We start from the raw sequence: 25,414 nt of genomic DNA on the forward strand, positions 1-25,414 counted from the left end.
GCTTTCATGATAAACGAACAGCGGCAACATGCTCCAATCGCTGTTCATTTATAACTGAGTGAATTTCCTAGCGGCGCTCGCTTATATACCGATTGGTGAATTCAATAGCCTGTTCTGAAAGCAATTTTAAGGTTATTGAAACAAGTTTTTGGATGGAAAAGTAACAAGTATGAAACGCGTTGACATTTCATCTTTCGAATGAAGTGCTTGTCATACCATTTCGTTCAGTTGTTTAGGAGCTATTAACGCTCAAAATCTCGGTCTCCGGCGTAACGCTTTCGTTTTCGAAACTTTGATTTTACACCCCGGTATAGAAATGAAAAACGTAGTCCTACGTCAAAAGTAACGTTTGGTTGGCAGATGAAAAAATGCATTCGTACGCAAAATAGAATAGGCGTTTCGTTCGAATAGTTCTAATTTTCGAATGTTCGAATGGATGGATTTAATTCTTACGAAAACAAAAATAGAAATGGGGCATACTTTCAAACGTTTTCTATTCGTTCGAAAACAAGAATGAGGGTAAATGCCTTCGATGAGTGAGGGGCGTGAATGTTTGACGTAACAATAAAACGTCAATTTGTGCAGACTTTTAATTTATCTCTCAGAATTAAAATGTACTGTTGATTGCTCGCTGTCTAGAGCAACACTGAAACACTGAACTTACTGAATATCCAAGTAGTTTTCAGTATTTCTTAGCAAAATTACATTTCCAACGCTTCAAAAAACACTCAGAACGGCAATAGAATATCCGAACCGAACCAGATGTGTGGTGGGATGGCAACGTCGACAGCAATCACTTCGGCACAAATTTTCATCTACAGCTTTGATTCAATGATTCATGACTCCTAATTAATTCATGTTCTTGTGAGGAAAATACATGAGAGTTGTGTTCTTATTACCACTACACAGTTATCTATTTGATAACGCATAAAATCAACAATTCGTACGTGTGATCCAATCATACGCAACCAATCTCCACATAACGTCATGAAAACCGCCGCGGTACGTCCTGTTTCATGTTCCTCTTCTGCTTTGATTCTGTACGTCAGTGTAAGCTCTGTAGGGGAAAAGGGGGGAATTTGGACCATCTAAGCAAATCGCCTAATATTTCCAAACCAATACGGTTTAAATAAAAAATGTCACATTGTATACTGAGCTACACTTGTTTTCTCTCAATAAATAATGTTTAATCATTATATAAAGCTTCAATCTACCAAATATATCATTAAATAAAAGAGATGATTTTTGGACATTAAAATTTGATGCGGGATGATTTGGACCGTCTGTGGTTTGGTCCAGTGTGTGTTGTTTCATCGAAAAAAAAACATACTTATGTTTATGTAAAGTATTTTGGGATAATTTTACAATCAGTAAAAATGTTCTGGGATCGATACCAGGTGTCCTGGCCAGATTCCAGACCAGAAAAGTTGGATTGACAGCATCTCGAATTTTGCATGAATCTTTTCACTGTTGGTCGAGCATTTTCAAACACTTCTGATGCTTGGTCAAAGAAAATCCGTTCTCGATGGCCTGCGTTGCTCTTTCAAGCTCCTCCTTCTTCCAAAGTTGTCTGTCCATCCTCTTTTTGTAATTCAGCGGCATCGGGAATCAATTAGACCAAAGAAAAGTCTCAAACCTGTAGGACCAATTCACCCCACAGAAACGTGTCCATGTTACCCCACACAACACGCAAAAATTAAAATGCAATTAATTTCATTTATTATTATCAAACTTACAGTTTCGCTACATCAAATTGTTTCGCTTCTGTAGGTGAACAGAACTATACTGCACAATGCACGAAAAGTTTGTTTAATCAGCGGGAAAAACCTTAAAACCACGATCGAAAAACTCACATTTTTTGACGATCAAAGTGCTTGCTGTGTTTATGCTACCGTTTCCCTCTACTTGTGAAGTTTTACCAAAGTTTTTTTACTTTAGGTACATGCGGTTCAACAATAGAAGGAAATGACATTACAAAAAATCCAAGTTGAGCCGTAATTTTTGATATAAAGGGGTGGTCCAAATCACCCCATATGACCAAATCACCCCGTGTTACCCTACAATGTTCACTTCGTGCAAATTCTGAGAATGCATTCTGAGACAAAAAAACAATTCAAAACGATAGCAAAATAGAAGCAGAGGTTAGCCAAGGCAACAATATTTATAGTACTTTTACTTAAGCCATCTGACGATATGCATTAACCGCTGGCCAATCTCGACTTCGATGGACATTCGAGCATATTTAGCGATTTTTGTGTTTTCAATAATTTTGCTTTCAAAGCAGCTTTTGCTAACAAACATCACTCATCACCTTTTATCTTTCGAGAGTGATTGTCGTACCACTTCGTACCACAGTCGGTATAGAGGTATTAACGCACTCGTTATCATTATCGCTTGCTCTTGTTATCGAAATTTGAAACTTACACCCCAGTAAAGATGCAGAAATGATCTGATGCAACATCATAGAAGCACTCTCCACCAGTCTCCACCGAACAAAATTGTACCACTGTGTGCGATATTTATCTTCCATTCGCCCTTTGTATTGAGCAGAACAGATGTGTCTGACAATAGCACTGGGAAAGACTGCTATCTGCTAGCTGGAGCGAGACTGTGACTTGAATGATGATTATCATAGTTTAAAACATAGATGCTTTAAAATTTCTCAGTTCATTCGTCTCCAGACTCGAAAAAGACCAATTTAGAAACTAAATCAATCTCTCGGCTCTGAGACAGGCCACTTGGAAAATTTCACTGGTGTCTGGTCGCTAGCTGGAAATCGCGAATGGTCAACAAATTTAAAACGGGGGAGCTTAAATTGCAATATTTATTCTTCCACATTTTCTATTTCATAAAAACGTACCCTGATTTCTGTTTTGACACCGTTACTGAAAGACATGGTCCTGCGTTAGAAAGTAGATAATGATTGCTTAGATATTCGTTCTTATACCCTAATCTATCTTCTCTAATTTTTATGTTATTCTTACTAAAACTTATTATAACACGAAATCGTCTTAAGGTAGTATTCTAGAAATTTGTCTAGAAATTAGAAAAAAAAACAAAAAAAATCTTTATATTTCTAAAGTTCGGGCATTCAAGAATATACTTTTAGAAAATCCTATTATTTGCCTAGTTATAGCCATTATAATGATTCGGAATCAAATCTGGTACGGTCCTGACACATACCTTTAAACGCGTTATTCTCGATACTTTTTTTTTATCAAAGTGGCGTACACAATATCTCAACTTCTACTGAGCCGATTCATGTCTCATTTATCTGAATACAGTCGGAATGCTTTTCTCTATCGCATGATCCAATACAATATCATATTTTTTAAATTTTATTATTTTCGAAAAATCGAGAATCGCAAAAAAACCTTTGAAACAGCATGTTTTCTTCGTGAAAAAGTCGGTGTACACGGAGAAGTCGAAGAATAAGCAGCAACTGTGGGATAGAATCCAAGCTTGTTAGTACGACATTCCGGTCACCACGTGCCAGAAACTGGTGGAATCTATGCCGAACTGGGTGCGCGAAGTGATGCGTAACAAAGGTTACACGACCAAGTACAGGGTCTTGCAGATTAAACGCTCACGCATCAAATTTTAATAACTTCTACAAAAGTGAACCGATTTTCACTTTAAAAAAACGCAAATAAAGCTTATTTTAGGACATTTTCGATGTGACCACCCCTTTTTTCGATAACGCGTTTTAAACGGTGAACAAAATTCTTCATTCGCAACTTTTACATTACGACTTCGATGCTGTTGAAAATCCGAGTTATTTCATCTCTAAGTTCCTCCAAATTTTGTGGCTTATTAATATAGCAACGGTCCTTCACGTATCCCCAGAGGAAATAATCGACGATGAGAAATGTTGAAATTCTTACCGTAAGATGACAAAGTTTCATTAAGGCTTCGACTGCTCGAGTAATATGATATCACTAAAAAAAATACGTTCTTGTAAATTGTACATCTTGATACTAAAAACCATCCGATCAGACTGAACGAGTAGCCGAATATTATCGTCCCGAAGTGGGGAATGCATTGTTACCATTGACGGAGCGAAGAAAAAAAATTATAAGGAGTTATTCGATTTTTTTCGTGAGCGTTTAATCTGAAAGACCCTGTACTAACGCTAGAAGCTTTTCACGGTATGATTTTTCTGCAGGAGGCTTCGCCCTCATTACATTGATCTCAGAATAAATTTCGAAAAATGGAAACGAAAAAAAAATTATAATAAAAATTACGCTTTTTTCCGTAAGGCATTTATGCCCATGATGTTTATCCCGCGTCACAAGATTTCTAGCCTACTAGTGACTTTCAATTTTTTGCGGTTGTTTCTGTTGCAGTTGTTTTCCAGGATGATTCACTCGGAATAAACAATACTCAATTAATATCGAAGAATTTAATGATGGAATTTTTTCAAACATTCAAAATTAATATGCAATAAATAGCCCAATGTAACCAATGGGATTTAAATAATGTCCACGTGGAGATGTCAATTTTTTTTAAAATAATACACACACATCTATAGTCAGCGAAAATGGTCATGTCAAATTTCAAAAACATGATCATTTTCGGTCATTTGCACGGGTCATTTTTTTGCCAATAAACAAATTGTACATGGTCGGTTTTTGAAATTCGAATTGAATTTTTTTTCAATCATCCATTGCCACTCTAACGTCTATAATAAAAAATGAATGAAATCTGCTGTGTATTTTCAAGAGTTTCCAAAGATTTCACTCACTCTGAGTACACTATGTTCAAGAATGAAAGGTATAATGAAAAAATGTTACTATTTTGTAGTATTAACAAGCGCGACATTGTTTTCTTAGATGCAGAAACTGATCCATTTCTATTTTCCGAGAGCTCTTACAGTCATGCAAAAATGGAAGATAAACAAAAGTTCGTGCCCTCACTGATGATAATTCTTATTCACAAATAACCAGAATCTAATTGAGATCAAGTATAATCCTCGGTATCCGATACATCAATTAGTAGATTCACTACAGTTATCTAAACCCTCCGTTCATGGGCACCTGGCCATGCTTGGTTACGTAACATTCTACAATATATGGCTAACATATTATTTGACTGAAAAACATTTAATAGAACGCACATCCATCTGCGATGCGCTCAAAAGACGAATTTGTACTGGTAAACCAAATCATTTACAAGTTGAGTTGAGTTGAAAAAAATCTTGGGCAAGCGTGAAGAACCTCAAAGCCGGCTTTCAACCGATAAAAGTTATGCTCTGTGTTTGGTAGGATTGGAAAGGAATTCGATATTATTGCAATCTGTCGATAAATCAAAACAAGTGCTGCTCACAACTGAACAAAAGTCAGCGATCCAGAGTGTTTCTGAGGTGAGTTTAAGACCATAATTAGCAACTTTGACAAGCGTGGTGTTCCTTCAGGACAATTCCAAACCTAATGCCTCTTTGACAATTCGGATGATTTTTTTTTTAGTATTGCTGGGATATGTTACTCCACCCGCCGTACTCAGTAAGGAAGTTATGGGAAGATGGAAATTTCAAGTTGCACATAAAATCGAATAAATATAGACATTATAAAAAATATTATTTGATTTGCTCAAAATCGGTGTGAATTTCCCAGACAACGCAACATTGCTCATAATTTACGAAGATCGTGATTATCATCATTCACGATCATACTGCAGGTGCTTTGTTTTGACAAAGTTTATTGTACCGCAAGGTAAAACCCAACCTATTTGTGTGTTCTGTAAAAGCGGGAGGGCAACATTGATGCTAGAACGAGAAAATATTTTGCAAAAGTAAAGTAAACTAATCAGAATGGGATGATGAATCTGCGGATCAGGTAAGAAATTTAGTACTGCGTTGGCGTTTGAGTGACCATTCGGGTGTTGAACGTATCAACACTACAAAATCCAACAGAACATTGTTGTAACTTTAACAGCGTGATGATATCCATATCGATTTTTATTTATAGCACGGCTGTTTTGTTTCGAAATTCGCTATTCCACGATAAACGATTCCAATAATAAACGTGAACACGTGAACAACAGGGGAAGGGGTATAAGAAATGTCCACGCATGTCCACGGAGGGGGAGGGGTTGTTCAAAATCGTGCTTTTTCTGTCCACGTGGTATGTGGACATCCTCTATGAAAATATTTAAAAAAAAAGTCACAGGACGAATGTGTTCGAGACACAACCCCAAGGTTTGACGATTGACACAAAAAACTTATCAGTTCATCATGAAATAACTGAGCATTAAGCGTTTGAAATTGGACATTGCTCACGATGCGATTGATTTTCGTTTTTTAATTTGTACTCCCAATATCTTCCCGAAAGACGTAATTCTACATCAAAAAAGACGGGTGGGTAATGTCGGGGCATAACCGGAGAGATGTAGGACTACACCACGGGGTGTCCATTATTCGAATAAATATCATGGAGCACAGATCCTAGAATGACAAACTTTTCATGCACAAAATTAACGAAAAAAAATCAAAGGATAAAATAAAACCTTAGCACTTAGCAAACACTCAAACGTTTAGATTAAAATACGAAAAAATCAAAATTTGTCGTGCAAGTGTCGTGCGGTGCAAATGTTATAGGGGTTATTGTTCAGCCGGCAACGAACACACACTTGATGGCAAGCATATCGTAATAGGTATTTACCGTCTGGTACCGTTATATTATTGGGCTTTGCATTCCTCATGAATAACTGTATTCTACTAGTTAAGTGCTTCATCTGACACCCATATTGATGGGGCTTTGAAAAAATATGTAATTCGCCATTTTGTAGCGGTCGCCATCTTGGATTTTCAAGATCATGAAATACGCAGTTTTATAATGACTGCAGAGATAAAGGAGTGTTTTTCAAATTTCAGATCAACCGGTCAACAGGAAAGGGGTCAAATTTCAATTAATGTGGTACAGCGTCATAGACAAACATGTTATATACAAACATACAAATATGTCACAGCTAAATCAAACCTTTTAAAAATTCCAGCATTCAATCAAATCGAGCGCGATTGGCCACTCATTCACCCGGCTCGACGCTTCCACCACTTTTAACACATTTCGATAGACTCTCATGCTCCATATCCCATTGAAAGTCCTGCCTCTCACTCTTGCGGTATCGCACCGCATACATCTTCCGGCAAATGCAGCGATATCTCTCATGCTGATAATCAATCTCAAGATAGCTGCTTGGCGTCCGATGATAGAATGTGGCCAAGCCCACCATCGCTCACTTTATATAGCCATATAGTTAACGTTGTAGCGACCGCCTATATTTATTTATAATCTCTTTTGACGTAGAACTACGTCTTTCATTAAGGGTGCCAAATCAGAAAACAGGTCACGTTTTTATGAAATAAAGTTAACGTTAATAACTATTATTAACGAATCGGAAATTCCCTAAAATTTGTTTAATATGCTATACATTAGAATCTGTTGGTTTGTAAATGGTTAAAATTAATGAAAACTTTAAGCGTTTCTATTTTCCCATACATTTGTTCAGTCCATTTGTGTGCTTTCCCGAACAGAGCTGTAAATAACGAGCAACTTATCGACGAGTAACGAAGGGGAAATCGTAGGATATGAAGTCACCGTGAACAAAGGAAAAGAAGAAGAATGAAGGGGAATACTTGCTTAGAGTATAAACATTGGATCTCGCTGAGGCAAACTGTATAGAGGCGAATGAACTGCAAAGTTTAAAGCCTCTTAAAAACAAAGAAAGAAAGAAAAGGCAAACTTTCATTCGGCATCGGACTGTTGAGCAATCCAGTTCACTTTGCTTTCGCTGCGCTTCGATCTAAGACTGGACTCCACCAGTGGTAATTCAACTTGGATATCGTCGTGTGGTTTTTTTAGTTCGTTTTTCGCGTTATTCGTATCGTGTGTTTTTCTTCCGCGTCATAAATTGGACGCTTCGCATAGTGTGTGATGAGCAAGAAGAAGAGGAAGGCTGGCTCGAGCCCTGCAAAAACCGAACGCATTGCCGGGGGCAATAAAGTTTTGAGGCAAGCGTCATCTAATGATGCACGCGATGTTAGTGCAGTGAAAAGCGCTCGCACTGAACCGAGCCTTCGCATCGAACAACAGCGAAGTAGGTGACTTCGGCGCGTCAGTCGAAAATGTAAACGCCGCTATCCAGGCAGCAACCAGCTCCCCCCGCTGGTGGTGAAGGCGCTTGCTCTTGACAAACTCATCAGCGAATTCGCATCGATGGGTGTTACAGCAGAGTACAAGCTGTGTGGCATAATTCAGTCTTTTTCCGGCAGTGAACATTGTTTGTTTTCCGTCATAAGGGCTTCGATGGTGCTTTTGACATTGCATGAATGTATTAAATTGACGTCATGGCGAAGCAGGCGTTAAGTTTGTGCGCCAAAAAATCATTTGGGGAATACCAACCTCTTCAATGTCGTACTGGAATGTTATTTGGGTTCACGTGCCAGTCGCAAAACTGCCTTCAACTAGGATTGCATTTGCACTAGTCTTGATCATAATGAAGCAATGCTACTGTTTTTGAGGTTGTTGAAAAAGAGTTTATTTCGCTTGTTCAATCAACAAGAAAGTGAATGTCTTTCAGGAATTTTGTATGTGATTAGGTTTCGCTTGCCAGCAGCAAAACTTCCTCCACTAAGGGTGACAGCTGCGCTTAGCTCGAGTATGAGAAAGTAATGTAACTTTTTTTCGAGGCCAGTAATATAAACAGAAGTGCTTCTTTTGAGAATAGCGCAAAATGATGAGAAGTGTTTATATTCCTAGTAGTTTCAAGCAGGGCTAGTTATTTTCGAAGCTAATAAATGTGATTGAATTTTATTCATACAACTCTCACTTCCACTACAGTCATTTTCGGTGGATTAATTTCAGTGTATCGGGGTGAAGTGGAAACGAAATATTCTCTACGCATACAGTAACATTGATTCTTTTGTTTCGTTCCTTTCCTCTTTCGTTCTCTTACAAGTATAAAAGCAGAAGCTTTCACTGACGATTAAAACTGCTTGAACGGGTTATATTTATTTTCATTTCACATGTTAGAGGATGCTTGCTGCTTTCAAACATAAGTTTTATTTTACCAAAATGGATCGTCGCGGACCGTGTTCAAAATTCTTCAATCGCTTGTAAATAACATGTTTCTCTGTTATTTGGAATACATGATTGTTACAGAAAATGTAATAAAATGAAAGACGGCACAGATCGGACTATTCTTTTCTCGAGTTTTTCACCCTCTCTAAGGGTGAAAAGAATAGTCCGATTTGAGCTGTCTTCATTTTATTATATTTCCTGTATCAAACATGTATTCCATGTTACGAAGAAGCATGTTATTTGCAAGTACGCTGGATTCTTTTTTATGCGTTTTTTGCGTGATATTTTTTACGCTATTCGCTCAAAATTACGCGATTTTTTTATGCGATTTGCTTGAAATTACGCGATTTTTTTACACTATTTGCTCGAAATTACGCGATTTTCGACTAGGTCTGCGCTTTCAGCGTGCCCACGCAGAATTGCGAGCGCACGCACAAACGCATACACAACGCCGGAAGCACGCACACGCACATACCATTGGGTGCACAAACACGCACACACACGCGCAAACATGCACAAACATGTGCACAAAAACGCGAGCGCACACATACATACAAATGGACGCACAGGTGCGCACAAACGCGCACACACAAGCACATACACGCGCACAAACGTGCACACGCACAGACGCACGCACGGAAAGAATCAAGCACACACGTGCACACACGCACACAAATACGCACAAATACGTGCACACGTAAGCACACACACCCACACATGCCCATGCACAAAAAAACGCGCACACCTGCACACAAGCAAGAAAAAAACACGCGCAAACGCACGTACACACGCGCACACAAACACGCACAAATGCGCGCAAACACGCCTACACATGCCCGCGCATAAAAAAAGCGCACACCTGCATGCAAACAAAAAAAAACAGGCCCAGACGCACGCGCACACACGCACACGAACACCCAAAAAACGCGCGAACATACACAAACACCCACACAAATACACGTGCACAAACACAAACATCGGGCTGTCGAATACTCGGCTATCTGGACTCGAAGCTGACCGGTATCCAGTATCCGACCAAACTACTATCCGTTTCATCACTAATTTCACACTGACAACTAGCGCCGGTAAATAATTACTCCTGCAGGCATACTACACAACCCTCACTGCACCGTTTTCATTAGTTTCAGTGAATAAGTTTCGAATGCAACAAGGAAACATTCATTTCTATACAAACTGCCAGAATACATGGATGCTTCAAATCAATTTCCAAGTGACGATTTCTAACGTCGCTTTTGTTTGCAGAATGAAAGGAATCAACGTGAAATGAAAGGAATATGTACGAAAGAGACGAGATATTTTTCTTATTGTGCGTGAAAAGAGAATAGATATATTTTTAGCCTGCATGGTTCTGGTTCTGTTCTGAGAAGCGATAGACACATTATTGAGTGACGATGTGCTAATTGAAGTGAAATTGTCAGGCCCTGGTTTCAAGCCACCAATGTATGGCTCTGTATGCATGCTATGGCGAACGCTTGTTTGGCGCTTGGTTTACGTTGTACGAACGATGCCTGGAGGTGCAATTCCATTGAGGCAATACTAAATAACATGTAGCATGATATTTGATGCTTGCAAGTGTTGTTATTGTTGTTGTTTCCTCGCGGTGCCAAAGATATATTGGCATAATCAACTGTAACCGAGTAATGTCAATTGCAAAAAGGCCACCGGAATAGCGTTCGAGGTAAATTTTCAATGCATTGACATGAAAAAAATTGCGACATACGATCAGCTAGTGTATTGTTCGGCGAAGGCAAGAATGAATCATCAGTCAATTATCGTCAACTGATTCTACAATGAAAAAAAACATTTCAGAGATTGTTCTACTAAGCAGTTGTTTCTATAATTTCACAGCATTATAGAATAATATCCGAAGGTTTAAACAAGCGACTTTTATAATATAACAGCGTAATTCTACGTCAACAATGCGGTCGTATCTTGGACACAACCTCCTATAATTTTTTTGTCTCCCTCCTTCACCTTGTCCATACGTTTCGCTCGTACCCGTGGTTGCTTGTTATGAATAGCTGTTTACTGCGGGAGCGCAGACAAAGTATATGGGAAAATAGGGAATTCTTTCTTTCATTTTTTCATCAATCTGAACTTTATATGAGCAGGAAAACCGTAATGTGTAGCATATACACAATTGCTGAGGATATTTCCTATCAATGTGTGTATTTGGAACCAAAATCCATTCAATCATTGAGGAGGTATTAGCGTTCAAAAACTGAACACTTTTTCACACCGAAATATTGAAATGGGCCCCTATATTGAAAGGTTAGACGTAGTCCTACGTCAAAAACACACATGGCATCCCTGACGCTTTGTGCAAATTCAAAATTCTTATTTCAAAGCAAAACCAACAACCATCGACGCTGGCGGCATCTGTGGAATTTCCGTACAGTCATTTAAGAATAGAAACTTGTATGCAATTTCAAACTGCATACAAGGTGATGGTTGTTTGCCAGTTTTGTACTTTCGTTCATTTATAGGAGTATTCACTTGTATTCATTTATTCTGAGAAAAATGGATAAACTAAAGAGACGAACTTTTGCCGTATTCAATAGTTGTGTACGTTAATTTTAATTTAATTTCAAATTATTCGAATATTAAAAACATTAAATATATTTACATTAATTTGTATCGTTTTGCCTTATCTAATGTTTATAAAATTCCAAAAAGTGTATGACCACGTCACTTTCCATTGATTTCTGGGTGTGACCCTCCTAATTAGTTGCAAGTTGCCTTACTGTCGATTTCTTTGGATTCGAACAGACCTTCGCAAGGTGCTGAATGCTGTTTACTGGGAGCGGAGTGCTGTGAAATAATAAAATAAATAAGTCAATGACTACTTCACAGTAAACATGAATGGGACAACATTTACCGCTTTCCATTGCTTCGACCTGTTGAGTAAATCTTTAAACAAACTCATGCAAGGCATCTCAATGCATACATGCAGCAGGAAGCTCACGAGGAATGTGATGAACAGGATGGAAGAGGTGAATAGTATCTGCAATACAAACGGAACAAATTTTCAATGTCAATGGCGTTTGCACTTAAATACAAAAAAATGTAAACAAACCGTTGTGTATGCGTTGGACATCAAAGGTGCCGTCACGTTGCGATAGATGGCGTATACGACCGAGTACTGGACGACGTAAACACAATAGCTGAGCTTAGCGGTTACCAGCATGACCGGGTGTCGCAGGAGGGAAACGACGAGTGATTGTGGTCGGAGTTTTAAGTACAGTATGATATACGCTGCCAAAATGCCCCAGGAGCTTTTTAATAAACTGCCGAAAAGGGCCAATTGCAGGGAGTGTTCGTTGAGTTGATCCCGCGGCAGCAGTACTGTCATTGTGTTCATAACGATGAAAAATGTTGTCGCAAGGAGAAGCATTGATTTGAGGTTCTGCAATGCATGGAAAATTACCGATTATGTGTAAATGTTTAAATTTTAAACAAAAATGTTAGTACCTTGACACTGTTCAACTTTTTTGCATTCTCACTGATATTGTGACAGACAATCCCTGCAATCATTCCGAAAAAGTAGTTACCTGCGTTGCTTTCGAAAGTGATGTAGACTCTCAAATAATATTCCAAATCACGAATCTCATTTATAACGTATCTGGAGTGCAAATGCAAATGTTAATGTTTACTCAATTAATGGGTACGCAAATATTTACCTCACTATCATCATGACGGTGGCATCAAGTTTGTAGACGTAAATCACTGCGGCCGGAACGATTAATGCGAAGGCTACCATTACCACCATGATGTGACGAGTGAATGAAGGAAATCTGAAATGTTTGGTAATAATTGATTATTTATTTGGTCCGATTGGTATGAAACTTTAGGGCCAATTTTGAATTCATTGGTATTTTGATATGTGGGAATTTAGATAAGCTGATTTTGTAAGATCGACATATTTCATCTAAAATTACATTGGGGTTGGCAATTACGGTTCATCGCAATTACCTGCTTATGATAGAGTCATGTGAAAAGGTAGTATTCGCCATAATTGACGAATTTCATGCCAACCCGACTGGCCGTCGGCAGCACCATCTCCGATAGCAGTGAAACGTTGTGGGTTTAAACACATGAGTCTTTTAAGAAACTTTGCATACTTGGAATCTTCAAAAAAGAATTAGACTACTTTTTGAAAAGGGCCAACTAAATTTTCTTGATTTTTTTCAAAAAATTATAACTCAAAAACTATAATACCTACAAAATTCTGGTCAAAGGATGAAATGCAGGAAATTGTTGAATAAAATTATTTTTCATAAAAAAAAATTATTTTAAAAATTAAAATATTTTTTTCTCAAAAACGTATTTTTTTTAATTCTCAAAAAAGTATGGTATGTTGTTGTCAGAAAAACTTTTTCTCTGCAAAAATGCCCGTCTTCCAATGTATGGGTGACTTGTTGGGAATTGTAAGGGTTAATCATAATTTTTTGGAGAATTAAAAAAAATATGTTTCTGATGAAGATGACCCACCTCATACCCCTACAAAGGTTTGAACTGTCCGATTTATCTAATAGATAATATTTATGTTTAACCAAATTAACATATCAGTATTATAAAATAAAAATCAAAGCGAACTGACTCTGTTGCAGGCATGAATTTCTATTAATCGAACATTATAAAGGGTGTGTCACATCAAATTGCATCACGGAAAAAACGCTGTAGAAATTTAATTTTTAGGAATTATATCTTCAGCTTTCGCTTATAATCAGATAAGAGTGTATAGATCACGTTGGCCATGCCTCACTGTCAATTTTTCGTAAATTTGGAAAAATGTCATCGAACGAAAAAGAGCGTCGTGAATTAATCCTGTGCACTAATTTCGAGAATCCGGAGTTGTCACATCGGGACATCGGTAAGATGCTGGGAATCGTCCAATCCACGGTCAGCAGAGTACTAAAACGATACTTCGAGAACCTAACCATCGACCGGAAGGTGAAGAACGGCAAAAATGGATGCTCCGTCAGTGAAAAAGATCACAAGCGCGTAGTTAAGCAGTTTAGACGTGATCCGAGAAGTTCGGTCCGGGATGTCGCCAATAAGCTGAATTTGTCAAGTTCATTCGTCCAGCGGACCAATCAGCGGGAGGGCCTGCGTACATACAAGGTTCAGAAGGCTCCTAACCGCGACGAAAGGCAAAACATGGTGGGGAAGACGCGAGCCCGGAAGCTGTACACCGAAATGCTGACGAAGCCGCATTGCCTGGTAATGGACGACGAAACCTACGTCAAAGCGGACTTTCGTCAGCTGCCGGGCCTGTTGTTCTTCTCCGCAGAGGACAAATTCAGCGTTCCGGAGGAGATTCGCAAGCAGAAACTATCCAAGTTTGCCAAAAAGTACATGGTGTGGCAAGCGATCTGCTCTTGCGGAAAGCGGAGCGCCCCCTTCGTGATGACCGGCACGGTAAACGGGCAGGTTTACCTTAAGGAGTGCCTACAAAAGCGCTTACTACCACTATTGAAGCAGCACGAGGGCCCGACCATCTTCTGGCCGGATCTCGCTTCGTGCCACTATTCAAAGGACGTATTGGAGTGGTACGAAGCCAACGGGGTCACCTTCGTGCCAAAGGAAATGAACCCGCTCAACGCGCCGGAGCTTCGCCCAATAGAGAAATATTGGGCGATTATGAAGCAGGCCCTCCGGAAGAACCCAAAAGTTGTCAAATCGGAGACGGACTTCAAGAGAAAATGGATTTCTGTTCAAAAAAACTACAACCTGACGTTGTACAGAACCTTATGGACAGGGTAAAGAGGAAGGTGCGAGCATACGGGCTTGGGCTCGAAGTATGAATAAAAAGAAAATGCCAAAAGTTGTTGATTAGTTTTTATTTTACTGTCTAAAATTTTCAAAAGGATCGGTCTACTGGGCGAATTTCTACAGCGTTTTTTCCGTGATGCAATTTGATGTGACACACCCTTTAGTAACAATAAAAAAAAATTCAAGGGGTTGTATCTGAGAAACGACCGCTTAGAACGTAGGACTAGTACTTTTTTTTTTTGAAAATTGTTAGTTTGTCATTTCGGATATTATTCGCGAATACGTCGAAATTTCATAAATAACTAAATAATGGTTTAATGGCTTGCGTGGTTTTGTAGAATCATTTCGGGAAGCAACTATTCTTTCTTGTCTTTGCGAGAACAATATTACATTGGTCATATGTCGCAATTTGTTTCTTTACATCACTGCACGCAATGCACTGAGTATTTAACGAGAGGCATATTCCGTGCATCTCCATTCAACGAGCATCAAACCTGCGTCTAATAGATGCACACAGTTGCAGTGATAAAAATGAAACATCGAAACACACTTCATGTGAAATATTCGCTAGCGTTCACAGCTCGAGGGGAAACATAAAACACAAAAAGAGCAGAATAAGCGACCTTTGTTGTTTCGGGCACAGAAAGATTCTGAGAATTTTCCTCAGAGAAGATGCAATACATATACGCTAGCGACAGCTTACATTCTATGCAAGGGTGTTCGTTTACTTCGTTTACTTCGCAAACATTCTCTTTTCGCAATTCCCCTTCAATGCTTCTATTCTAGCGGCTTTATAAGTTGTCCGATATTGACAGTGCTGTTCGGGAAAGCACACAAATGGACAGAACAAGTGTATGGGGAAATGGGAATGCTTCCAATTTTCATCAGTTTAAGCCATATACAGACTATGGGATTGTAATGTATAGCATATCAAACAAATCTTAGAAATCTTTCGATTCGATTGGTATACAAATCGTTAAAATCCGTTCGCAGCAAAAATGGTTATCAACGTTAACTTTATTTCATAAAAACGTGACCTGTTTTCTGATTTGGCACCCTTAATGTAAGACGTAGTCCTACGTCAAAAACTAAAAAGTTATTTCAAAAATTTCGATGCATTCTAAAATAAAATTCAAAGTGGTAAACAAGTGGATTGCATAATATTATTGCGTAGTTCTACGTCGAAAATGCGGTCGTGTTCTAGATACAACCTAGATACAATTTTTTTGCAAGTATCATATGTTTTCAATGAAGATTATTCCATTGGCTACAATTTGATATGTCGATAATCTGAATCGGTCTAGTATTTCAAAAGTTATGAGTTTTACGTTCCTGGAAAAAGGGTAAAAATTTCATTTGTTGAACCATCGGTTAATTTTGAAAAACTATAACTCCAAAACGAAAGAAAATACCTCTCTAATTTTTCTGATCTCGAGACCATGAAAACTATATGAAAACATACAATCAATAATTATGAAGACAAAATTAATTTTTTTTGCAAGTTCAATATTTTCTCAAAGAAGACTTGTTCATTGCCTCCAATTTGATATATCGATCATCGAAATCGAAAATAATTAAGGAAAGAACTGTTTTGCGTCTAAATTCCATTTAATTTTTCATTCCATTTAAGGGGGACTCCTGTCTGGAAGGTCGGAAAATAATGAATTTTCTTGGATTTTTTTCGAATGTTACGAATAAAGTGAAGAGCTCGGATATTTTAGTTATTGTTTAAGGTATATTTGAAGATGTATTTTTCATTTTTTGAGTGCACGAATAATGATTATTACGCTGTTGACAGCTGGATGCGTAGATGCTGTCTGAAAATTGATACCTGGCTGGTGGTATCGGTTCTGAAGCAACGGGGTGTCGTAGAACAAATTCCAATGAATATTTTGAAACATTAGGACGATACCTAAAGCGTTACATAGGTTTTTTTTTCGAAAAATTGACGAAATGGCGACCATTTTTGTTAAAAATGAGTAATTTTTTATAAAAAATGGCTCATAAAAAATCGAAAAAATGAGATATCAAAAAACGGCTATGTAACGCTTTAGATAATCCATTTTTAAAGGCTGATAAAAAATTTCAGCCAAATCGGTCGAGTAGATCCTAAGATATTGATACCGCCAGTTGAAAAAAACACGGTATCGAGAAAAACTCGTTTCAAAATTCGTACAGTAATACTATATCCCTTGAGGTGAGGTCATACTTATGGCTGTAACTTTCCAACGAAATCAAATATCGAAAAGGGGCATAGGCTTCCCAAAAATGCAAAAAAAAACAAAGTTCTATTTTTTCGATTTTCCAGACCGGGATCCCTCCTTAAGTTGTTTTTATTTCAAATTTCACTAGCTGTACCCTGTACCAGTTGTGCACCATTGTTTTTGTATGGTAGAGAAATGGGTAGCATAACAAAGCACATGCTTTATATGAGCTTAATTTTGAAATACTTGTGAGTATATGATATTTTTTGTTTTTCCATTATAAACGAATATATAAAGGCTATCTGGTTTACTAACACGGAAACACGCAATGTACAGTTGACCAGGTGAGGAACAATTCGCATCTGAATATAAACTACCAAACTTCAAAGATTGATCTTGAGCTTTACTAATTGTGATTGCCAATCGCCAATCGAATAAAAATAAATGGATTTGAAAACATTTCCAAATACATTTTAGTTCACGATTTTCTAAACACTTGCAAAAAAATATGTTGATATCACATAGACGCCAGTAATAATCCAATCAACTTGATTAATTTCTTCCATTTGATTTATATGGAATTCCAGTAGGATATTTTACTACAGAGATGCATTGTTGTGCATTGTTTTATGGCAGAGTTACAGTGTTACTCAAAATTTTAGATGAAAAAATTCTTTGCCCACTCCGGAATATGATCGATCACTGCTAATGGCGATTCATCTTCACTCTGGAATTCCGATTCACGTTTAGTCGGTAGCGCAAATCAAAACCTTTTCCGCCATAGTTCAGACAATTTTCAGGAGGTATTCAAAGCGTATTAAGATATTTTATTATTTTTCAAATGCTTATAGACCATTCGGCATTGATTGTCTAGATGACTTCCAAAGTGCTCGCGGGGAAGAATTACATCAGACAACTCACGTTTCTTTGATTCCCAACTCTGAAATCGAGCTCATATCTCAAATATGAAAGTTGAACATTTCTTGAGACCCATTTTTTGCCTTAAATTGATCCCAATTCAAAAGTACGCTACTAGAACAATTTAATTGAATTCATTTGAATAATGAGAAAATTTTCCTTAATATTCTGTTGTAGAACATTTTAAATAGTGAAAGATAACAATAGGAATAACATTGTAGTGTCGAGGAAGGAATTGTAGAAGGGTTGGAGTGCTTTAATTTTGTTGATAGAAACAATCAAATTTATCATCTATTTTTGGGGGGGAAATAATAAAACCCTTAAAAAACGAAAAATTTTAAGTAGTTTTTCACTTCTAAAAGGCACTTCAATCAATCAATTCAAATGTTTTACAACTGCAATCTATGCGAAATTTTCTGAAAAAAATAGAATACTGGGTCAATTGATTCATGTTTGACGACTAGTGGTGCATGGATCATTTCACGCAAATGAAATATTAATCTCTAGAAAATGACGGGATTCCAATACTTTGAAAAATTCTAACTTTTCGAGAAAAGTAATGCGAAAAAATGATTTTACACGAAATTCTGCATGAAAAACTATACAGACATTATTATCCTAAGACTAATTGTTCTTGAGAGCTCTATACAAGCTCTATAGAACCATATGTGTAATATTAAGGAAACTTAACCATTATGGAATCGCTTATTTTTTATAGGTTTGAGCTAGGAACGTCTATGCATAGCCCGCAACCATAAATGTTATAGGGTCATACAAAATATCTCGGTCGCTCACAATTTACGTGAGTTATTTTTAGAATATGGATTTCAGTGAAGAAGTTCAATGATATATGAAGCACTCTCAGGCAGCTCAATTCGTTTATTGATAAGTACCGAATACTCAAGTTGGGCGGAAAGTTTTAAAATTCTCAAATATGGAACAGTTTTTATTTAATTTAGAATGTATCGGTGATTATATTTGAAAAAATATTCATTTTTCGTGTCCACGTGGACATAGTCTATACCCCCTGCCCCCTCTCCGTGGACAAGCGTGGACATTTTCATACCCCCTACCCCCCCTAAAATTGTCCATAATGAAAATTGCCCCTAATGAAAAAATAAAAAAATATGGGTGTAATGTTTTGCGATAAAGAACTTAATTACCACTTTTTACGAAAATCTGAGAACCACTATATTGGTTTGGCAGTTTAGCAATACACAGGGTTTTTTTAGAAGCAGTAAACTATTGTTTAATGAAATGTGAAAAGATCTCCACAATTTAATCGATCAATCCTGATTACGGGCTTAAACATTCATGGTGGACAGTTATGCCTAGAATATCAACATGGGACAATTGAGCTTGATGTTGTTTTTTGATATACAATATAATATTTATAATTTTTTTTTTAGTTTTTCCGAAAGATTGTATATAAAAACGTCGTTTTATGAAGAAAAGTAAAAATTGACAAAAAGCAACATGGGACAATTATGCGTAGAACGGCAGAACGGAGCAAGGAAAAGCCAACCATACAACCAAATTTACAGTGTTGTGACACCTTCCATCTGACACTACTAAGAATTTGGTGGGTAGCTCCATTGCCGAGATCCAAGGTGTGATCCGATTAGGACTACCTTCCCCTACTTATTCAGGTGCAACTGGTTTCATTTGACAGGTCAGCAGACACCGGGGATCTTTCGGATTTTCTAGGGTAAAGGGTGTGTCACATCAAATTGCATCACGGAAAAAACGCTGTAGAAATTCGCCCAGTAGACCGATCCTTTTGAAAATTTTAGACAGTAAAATAAAAACTATTAAACAACTTTTGGCATTTTCTTTTTATTCATACTTCGAGCCCAAGCCCGTATGCTCGCACCTTCCTCTTTACCCCGTCCATAAGGTTCTGTACAACGTCAGGTTGTAGTTTTTTTTGAACAGAAATCCATTTTCTCTTGAAGTCCGCCTCCGATTTGACAACTTTTGGGTTCTTCCGGAGGGCCTGCTTCATAATCGCCCAATATTTCTCTATTGGGCGAAGCTCCGGCGCGTTGGGCGGGTTCATTTCCTTTGGCACGAAGGTGACCCCGTTGGCTTCGTACCACTCCAACACGTCTTTTGAATAGTGGCACGAAGCGAGATCCGGCCAGAAGATGGTCGGGTCCTCGTGCTGCTTCAATAGTGGTAGTAAGCGTTTCTGTAGGCACTCCTTAAGGTAAACCTGCCCGTTTACCGTGCCGGTCATCACGAAGGGGGCGCTCCGCTTTCCGCAAGAGCAGATCGCTTGCCACACCATGTACTTTTTGGCAAACTTGGATAGTTTCTGCTTGCGAATCTCCTCCGGAACGCTGAATTTGTCCTCTGCGGAGAAGAACAACAGGCCCGGCAGCTGACGAAAGTCCGCTTTGACGTAGGTTTCGTCGTCCATTACCAGGCAATGCGGCTTCGTCAGCATTTCGGTGTACAGCTTCCGGGCTCGCGTCTTCCCCACCATGTTTTGCCTTTCGTCGCGGTTAGGAGCCTTCTGAACCTTGTATGTACGCAGGCCCTCCCGCTGCTTGGTCCGCTGGACGAATGAACTTGACAAATTCAGCTTATTGGCGACATCCCGGACCGAACTTCTCGGATCACGTCTAAACTGCTTAACTACGCGCTTGTGATCTTTTTCACTGACGGAGCATCCATTGTTGCCGTTCTTCACCTTCCGGTCGATTGTTAGGTTCTCGAAGTATCGTTTTAGTACTCTGCTGACCGTGGATTGGACGATTCCCAGCATCTTACCGATGTCCCGATGTGACAACTCCGGATTCTCGAAATGAGTGCACAGGATTAATTCACGACGCTCTTTTTCGTTCTACGACATTTTTCCAAATTTACGAAAAATTGATAGTGAAGCATGGCCAACGTGATCTATACACTCTTATCTGATTATAAGCGAAAGCTGAAGATATAATTCCTAAAAATTAAGTTTCTACAGCGTTTTTTCCGTGATGCAATTTGATGTGACACACCCTTTATGTCAGAAGTTGCATTTTTTATCGTTTGTTTACATCGCTAAAATATGAAATATTTATATATCCATCTGGAAACTAGAAATACTTACAAGTTAAATGCTATTCGGAATTCGGATAAACCGAGATATAATCATTTCCATAAAATCGGTTCCAACAAAGTTGCCAGTACAGTTCATCTATTGAATAGTGTGAATAGGTTTTGATAACCATTATTAAATGCTAGTTTCTGGGAAGCATACTAATGTGAATAAAATGTTATACCAGAAAAAAACCCAAGGAAAAATTCATCTCTGATGTCTGCTGGCCACCCAAAAGTTAAAAACAGGATAACAAAACTAAAAACTGTTTTTCGTTAGACATAATAATAATAATATAGATAAATATATTTCTCAAAGAATTATGGATACGTGAGCATTGGCACAGTTTTGCAAGACCCATTTTTTGTCGCAAAGTTGATTGTTTTTTTCGACTTTCAAACGTCGTTAAGTGCTGACCGGTTTCACCAGCGCTCCAGTATATTTTAAGTAACTTTTTTTTATTAGTAAACAATCTTACTTTTTTACGACGTGACCCGCGCGCTCCACCTTATTTATTTACATTTTTTTATCGACGCGAGTGTAATGAAGTGCGGAATAGTGAATTGTGACTCAGCGACAATCGCTTTTTGTGGCGTTGCTATAGAACCTGCAACCGCCAATTTCACGCCGCCTGTGTGGGAGCGCAACGAAATCATGAAGAAATTTTGCGATCCTTCATGCTGCCACTATGTCAGGACTGCCAAGAAGAATTCATAACTAACCTTCGCATGAAGTCGCTTGTGAAGCCACTAAAATCAATCAACGAAAACATTGGCATGACACTCGAAGCCAATCATAAATTACTAAACAACTTCAAATCGCTCAGTGCAACACACGATGAAACCCTCTCGAACATAGAAGAAATGCTGCATGATATAAAAAAGAGCGTCTCGCAAGCCTTCAGCAGCACAAAAACCAGCACTGCGGAAATCAAAAATGCCATAACATCGCTATTAGAAATAGTCCCAACGGACAACAGCGCAGCAGTAGAATCAGCAGCGAAATTAGCGGCATCAGTCGCAGTTGCAGAAATGGAAATCAAACATTCAACAACAACAAACTCCATCGACCTTCTGCCCCATTTATTCTAGTCCCTAAAAACTGACTTGACAGACTCGCACATCACACTGGCGTGCGAAGTAAAAACACAAATGGAAGAAATGGCAAGTGCTTTGTCTTCCTCTAGTGTCTCCCACACTATCAAGCCAACTGTAAGCTTAGAAGAGGAACTATCTGAAAGCCGCGCATCCATCAAAATAGTTCATACGAAGGAAGACCACACTTCTCCAGGATGGCGCCGCTTTGACCATAAATGGCATTGGAAACCGGACTGGTCGGAATTCGATGCCAAAAAACGAATTCGTAGGCTTCAAGAAAAAGCAGCCGACAAAGCAAAACTCAACAGGAAGCGAAGAAAGCAAACTGCACGCAACGACAGCCAGCACATTCGCAACAATGCGAATAACAAAAATCAACACAGACGCGCCGATAAATCGGATAAGGAACTGCTGGCCTCAGCAAAAGTGCAGTTTGCTGGCCCACCATCAAATACCGACCATCCAATTGCTGGCCTCTCGGTCCCGAAATACATCAATTTCAGGAAGGGCGAAACAATCAACCCGTACCGAGCAGAAAATCAGCCACATTACAACAGCACCCAATCAACGTCAAACGCAAATCCCACTCCGCTAACACTTGTGGAATCGAATTCAGCACCTGGAGAAGGCTCTCCTCTTCTGGACCCAATGCGACCTCCTATAATAAGAATTACGGAGCAATCTGCTGCCGGCGACAGACGCTTTTTGAAGGCACGCCTACGGGACTCGAAAATAATGGACACAGTGAGGACGTATCTGTCCTTCCTCCACGATCAAACAACGGCTGTTTGTATTCGTGGAATTACAAGAACTAGTGCATCAGTAATTCTCGCAGCTGAAGGTCTACCAACAGACACAAACCTTTTGCGTGAAATTTTCCTGGAAGTACACGAAGAGCTGGGAGTTTCACGCATTGACGCCTTGGCAGACCTCACATCACACCGAGCATTCCTGTCCAGTGAACACACGCAACGGCTACAACATGCTAGGGAAGCATCTACAAAGTTCTACAGACCGCTAAATTTTCAACGACGTTGACGCGCCCCTTAGAGGGAAATAGTAGTCGAAAAAATCAAAACAGTAAAGTAAGTAGAATTAGTCTTTCAAAAACTTCTCCGCCTTCTCAACAGAATGCGACTGAAATTTTTATATACTGTCAAAACTTCAATCGCATGAAAAGCCCAGCAAAAATGAAGGAAATTCATCAAAATCTTTTACCCGCTTCTTTCAATGTAATTCTTGCAACTGAAACTAGCTGGGACGAAAGCGTAAGAAGCGAAGAAGTTTTTGGAAGTAATTTTAACGTATTCCGGCACGACCGCAACTTATCGTTATCTCAGAAGAAGTCTGGAGGAGGGGTCCTCATTGCCATTAATGCAAATTTCACTTCTGAGGAACTTATAACCGAAAAACATAAATAATTTGAGCATGTATGGGCAAAATTATCTATAGCTGGCGAAGTACACATATTTGCTTCTGTGTATTTCCCACCCGAACATGCAAATAAAAAGTCGTATGAATTATTTTTTCAGACGGCAAATCGAATTGCAGAAACACTAGAACCAGAAGTGAAATTGCATATCTATGGCGACTTCAATCAAAATAAAGTAGACTTCATTCCCGATAATGATAATGAATGCATTCTACTCCCAGTCGTCGGGGAAAATGAACCCCTATAATATATATTTGACGAAATTGCACATCTCGGTCTTAACCAAATAAATCATGTAAAAAATTTCAAACAATATTATCTAGACCTATTATTCACTAACATCACCGACGACTTTTGTGTGAATGAGTCCATGACTCCTCTTTGGAAAAATGAAAAATTTCACACAGCAATTGAATACTCAATCTTTATACATAATAGACAATTGCCCATCGACTGGGAGTATGAAGAAGTACCGGAATATAACAAGACGAACTTTGAAGCAATCAAATGTAGCCTACAAGCCATAGAATGGCAAACTTTATTAAACAGCGAACGAGATGTCAACTTAACTGTACATATTCTTCACGAAATTCTGAATAACATAATATCAGAATTTGTGCCGAAGAAAAGAAGACGAAGAAATTCAACCAGCAAATATCCTATTTGGTTTAACGTTCAAATAAGAAATCTAAAGAATAAAAAACAAAAAGCACATAAAAAATACAAAATAGACAAAAGTCATCAAAATTTGCTTGAATATCAAAATATTTCCCAAGAATTAAATTTTGCAATTAAAAGTGCACACGAAGAGTACAATAGAAAGGTCGAAACTGAAGTCAAATCATGCCCGAAGAAATTCTTTAATTACGTAAAGTCTAAGCTCAAAAGCAATAACTTCCCATCGCAGATGCATCTCGATGAGGATGTGAGAAATTCTTCGAACGAAATTTGTAATCTCTTTGCAAATTTCTTTCAGGAAGTATATACCACATTTTCCGAAGAAAATCGCGATCGGAACTACTTTTCATTTTTACCGGATTATCCAAATGGCATATCGGTGAACCATCTTTCACAACAGGAAATATGCCATGCACTAAAAAAATTAGACGGAACAAAAGGACCAGGACCTGACGGAATAGCACCTATATTCCTAAAGAACCTGGCTGAGGAACTCACCCTTCCCTTATTTTCAATATGTCACTACAAACTGGAATATTCCCAGAAAAATGGAAACAATCTTTTTTGGTACCTATCTTTAAATCAGGCGCTAAATCTGACGTACGTAATTATCGTGGAATTGCCATTATCTCTTGCATTCCTAAACTATTCGAAGCAATAGTCAACGAAAAAGTCTTCCAACAAGTAAAGAATAGAATTACGTGTATGCAACATGGCTTCTTCATAGGCCGTTCAACTGCAACTAATCTGTTGGCTTTTGTGACTTTTATTTTGAATGCAATGGAAAATGGCAAACACGTAGAAACTCTTTACACTGACTTCAGTAAAGCATTTGACCGCATCGACATTCCATTACTACTCTTCAAATTGCAGAAAATAGGAATGGAACAAAGACTCTTAAACTGGCTCAATTCTTATCTAACAAACCGTGAACAAATTGTTCATTTTCAAAATTCTCTTTCAAATCCAGTAAAAGTCACTTCGGGAGTCCCACAAGGCTCTCATCTTGGTCCTCTTCTTTTCATTCTGTACGTTAATGACATCTCCTTCGTTCTCAAGCGTATCAATGTACTTGTATATGCCGACGACATGAAGCTTTTCGCGGAAATTGGAAATGAAAACGACAT

General features: G+C 38.4%; 2 protein-coding genes across 4 annotated transcripts in view; one reads left to right on the plus strand and one right to left on the minus strand.

Moving 5' to 3' along the window:
* Positions 1-25,414, plus strand: part of LOC129765042 (O-acyltransferase like protein-like) — a 116,222-nt gene that overhangs the window by 11,469 nt on the left and 79,339 nt on the right. The window lies entirely within an intron of this gene.
* The window catches only part of LOC129765041 (O-acyltransferase like protein-like), a 51,042-nt gene continuing 37,279 nt past the window's right edge, over positions 11,652-25,414 (minus strand). For all 3 annotated transcript variants that reach the window (XM_055764864.1, XM_055764866.1, XM_055764865.1), the window contains 5 exons: positions 12,779-12,892; positions 12,570-12,720; positions 12,175-12,504; positions 11,977-12,102; positions 11,652-11,909 (listed from right to left, as the gene is read on the minus strand). In XM_055764864.1, coding sequence (XP_055620839.1) covers positions 11,823-11,909; positions 11,977-12,102; positions 12,175-12,504; positions 12,570-12,720; positions 12,779-12,892 — 808 coding nt within the window. In that variant the 3' untranslated portion in view covers positions 11,652-11,822. The remainder of the gene's footprint in view (positions 11,910-11,976; positions 12,103-12,174; positions 12,505-12,569; positions 12,721-12,778; positions 12,893-25,414) is intronic.

This window comes from Toxorhynchites rutilus, chromosome 2 (genome assembly GCF_029784135.1).
Source record: "Toxorhynchites rutilus septentrionalis strain SRP chromosome 2, ASM2978413v1, whole genome shotgun sequence".
Classification (NCBI taxonomy): domain Eukaryota; kingdom Metazoa; phylum Arthropoda; class Insecta; order Diptera; family Culicidae; genus Toxorhynchites; species Toxorhynchites rutilus.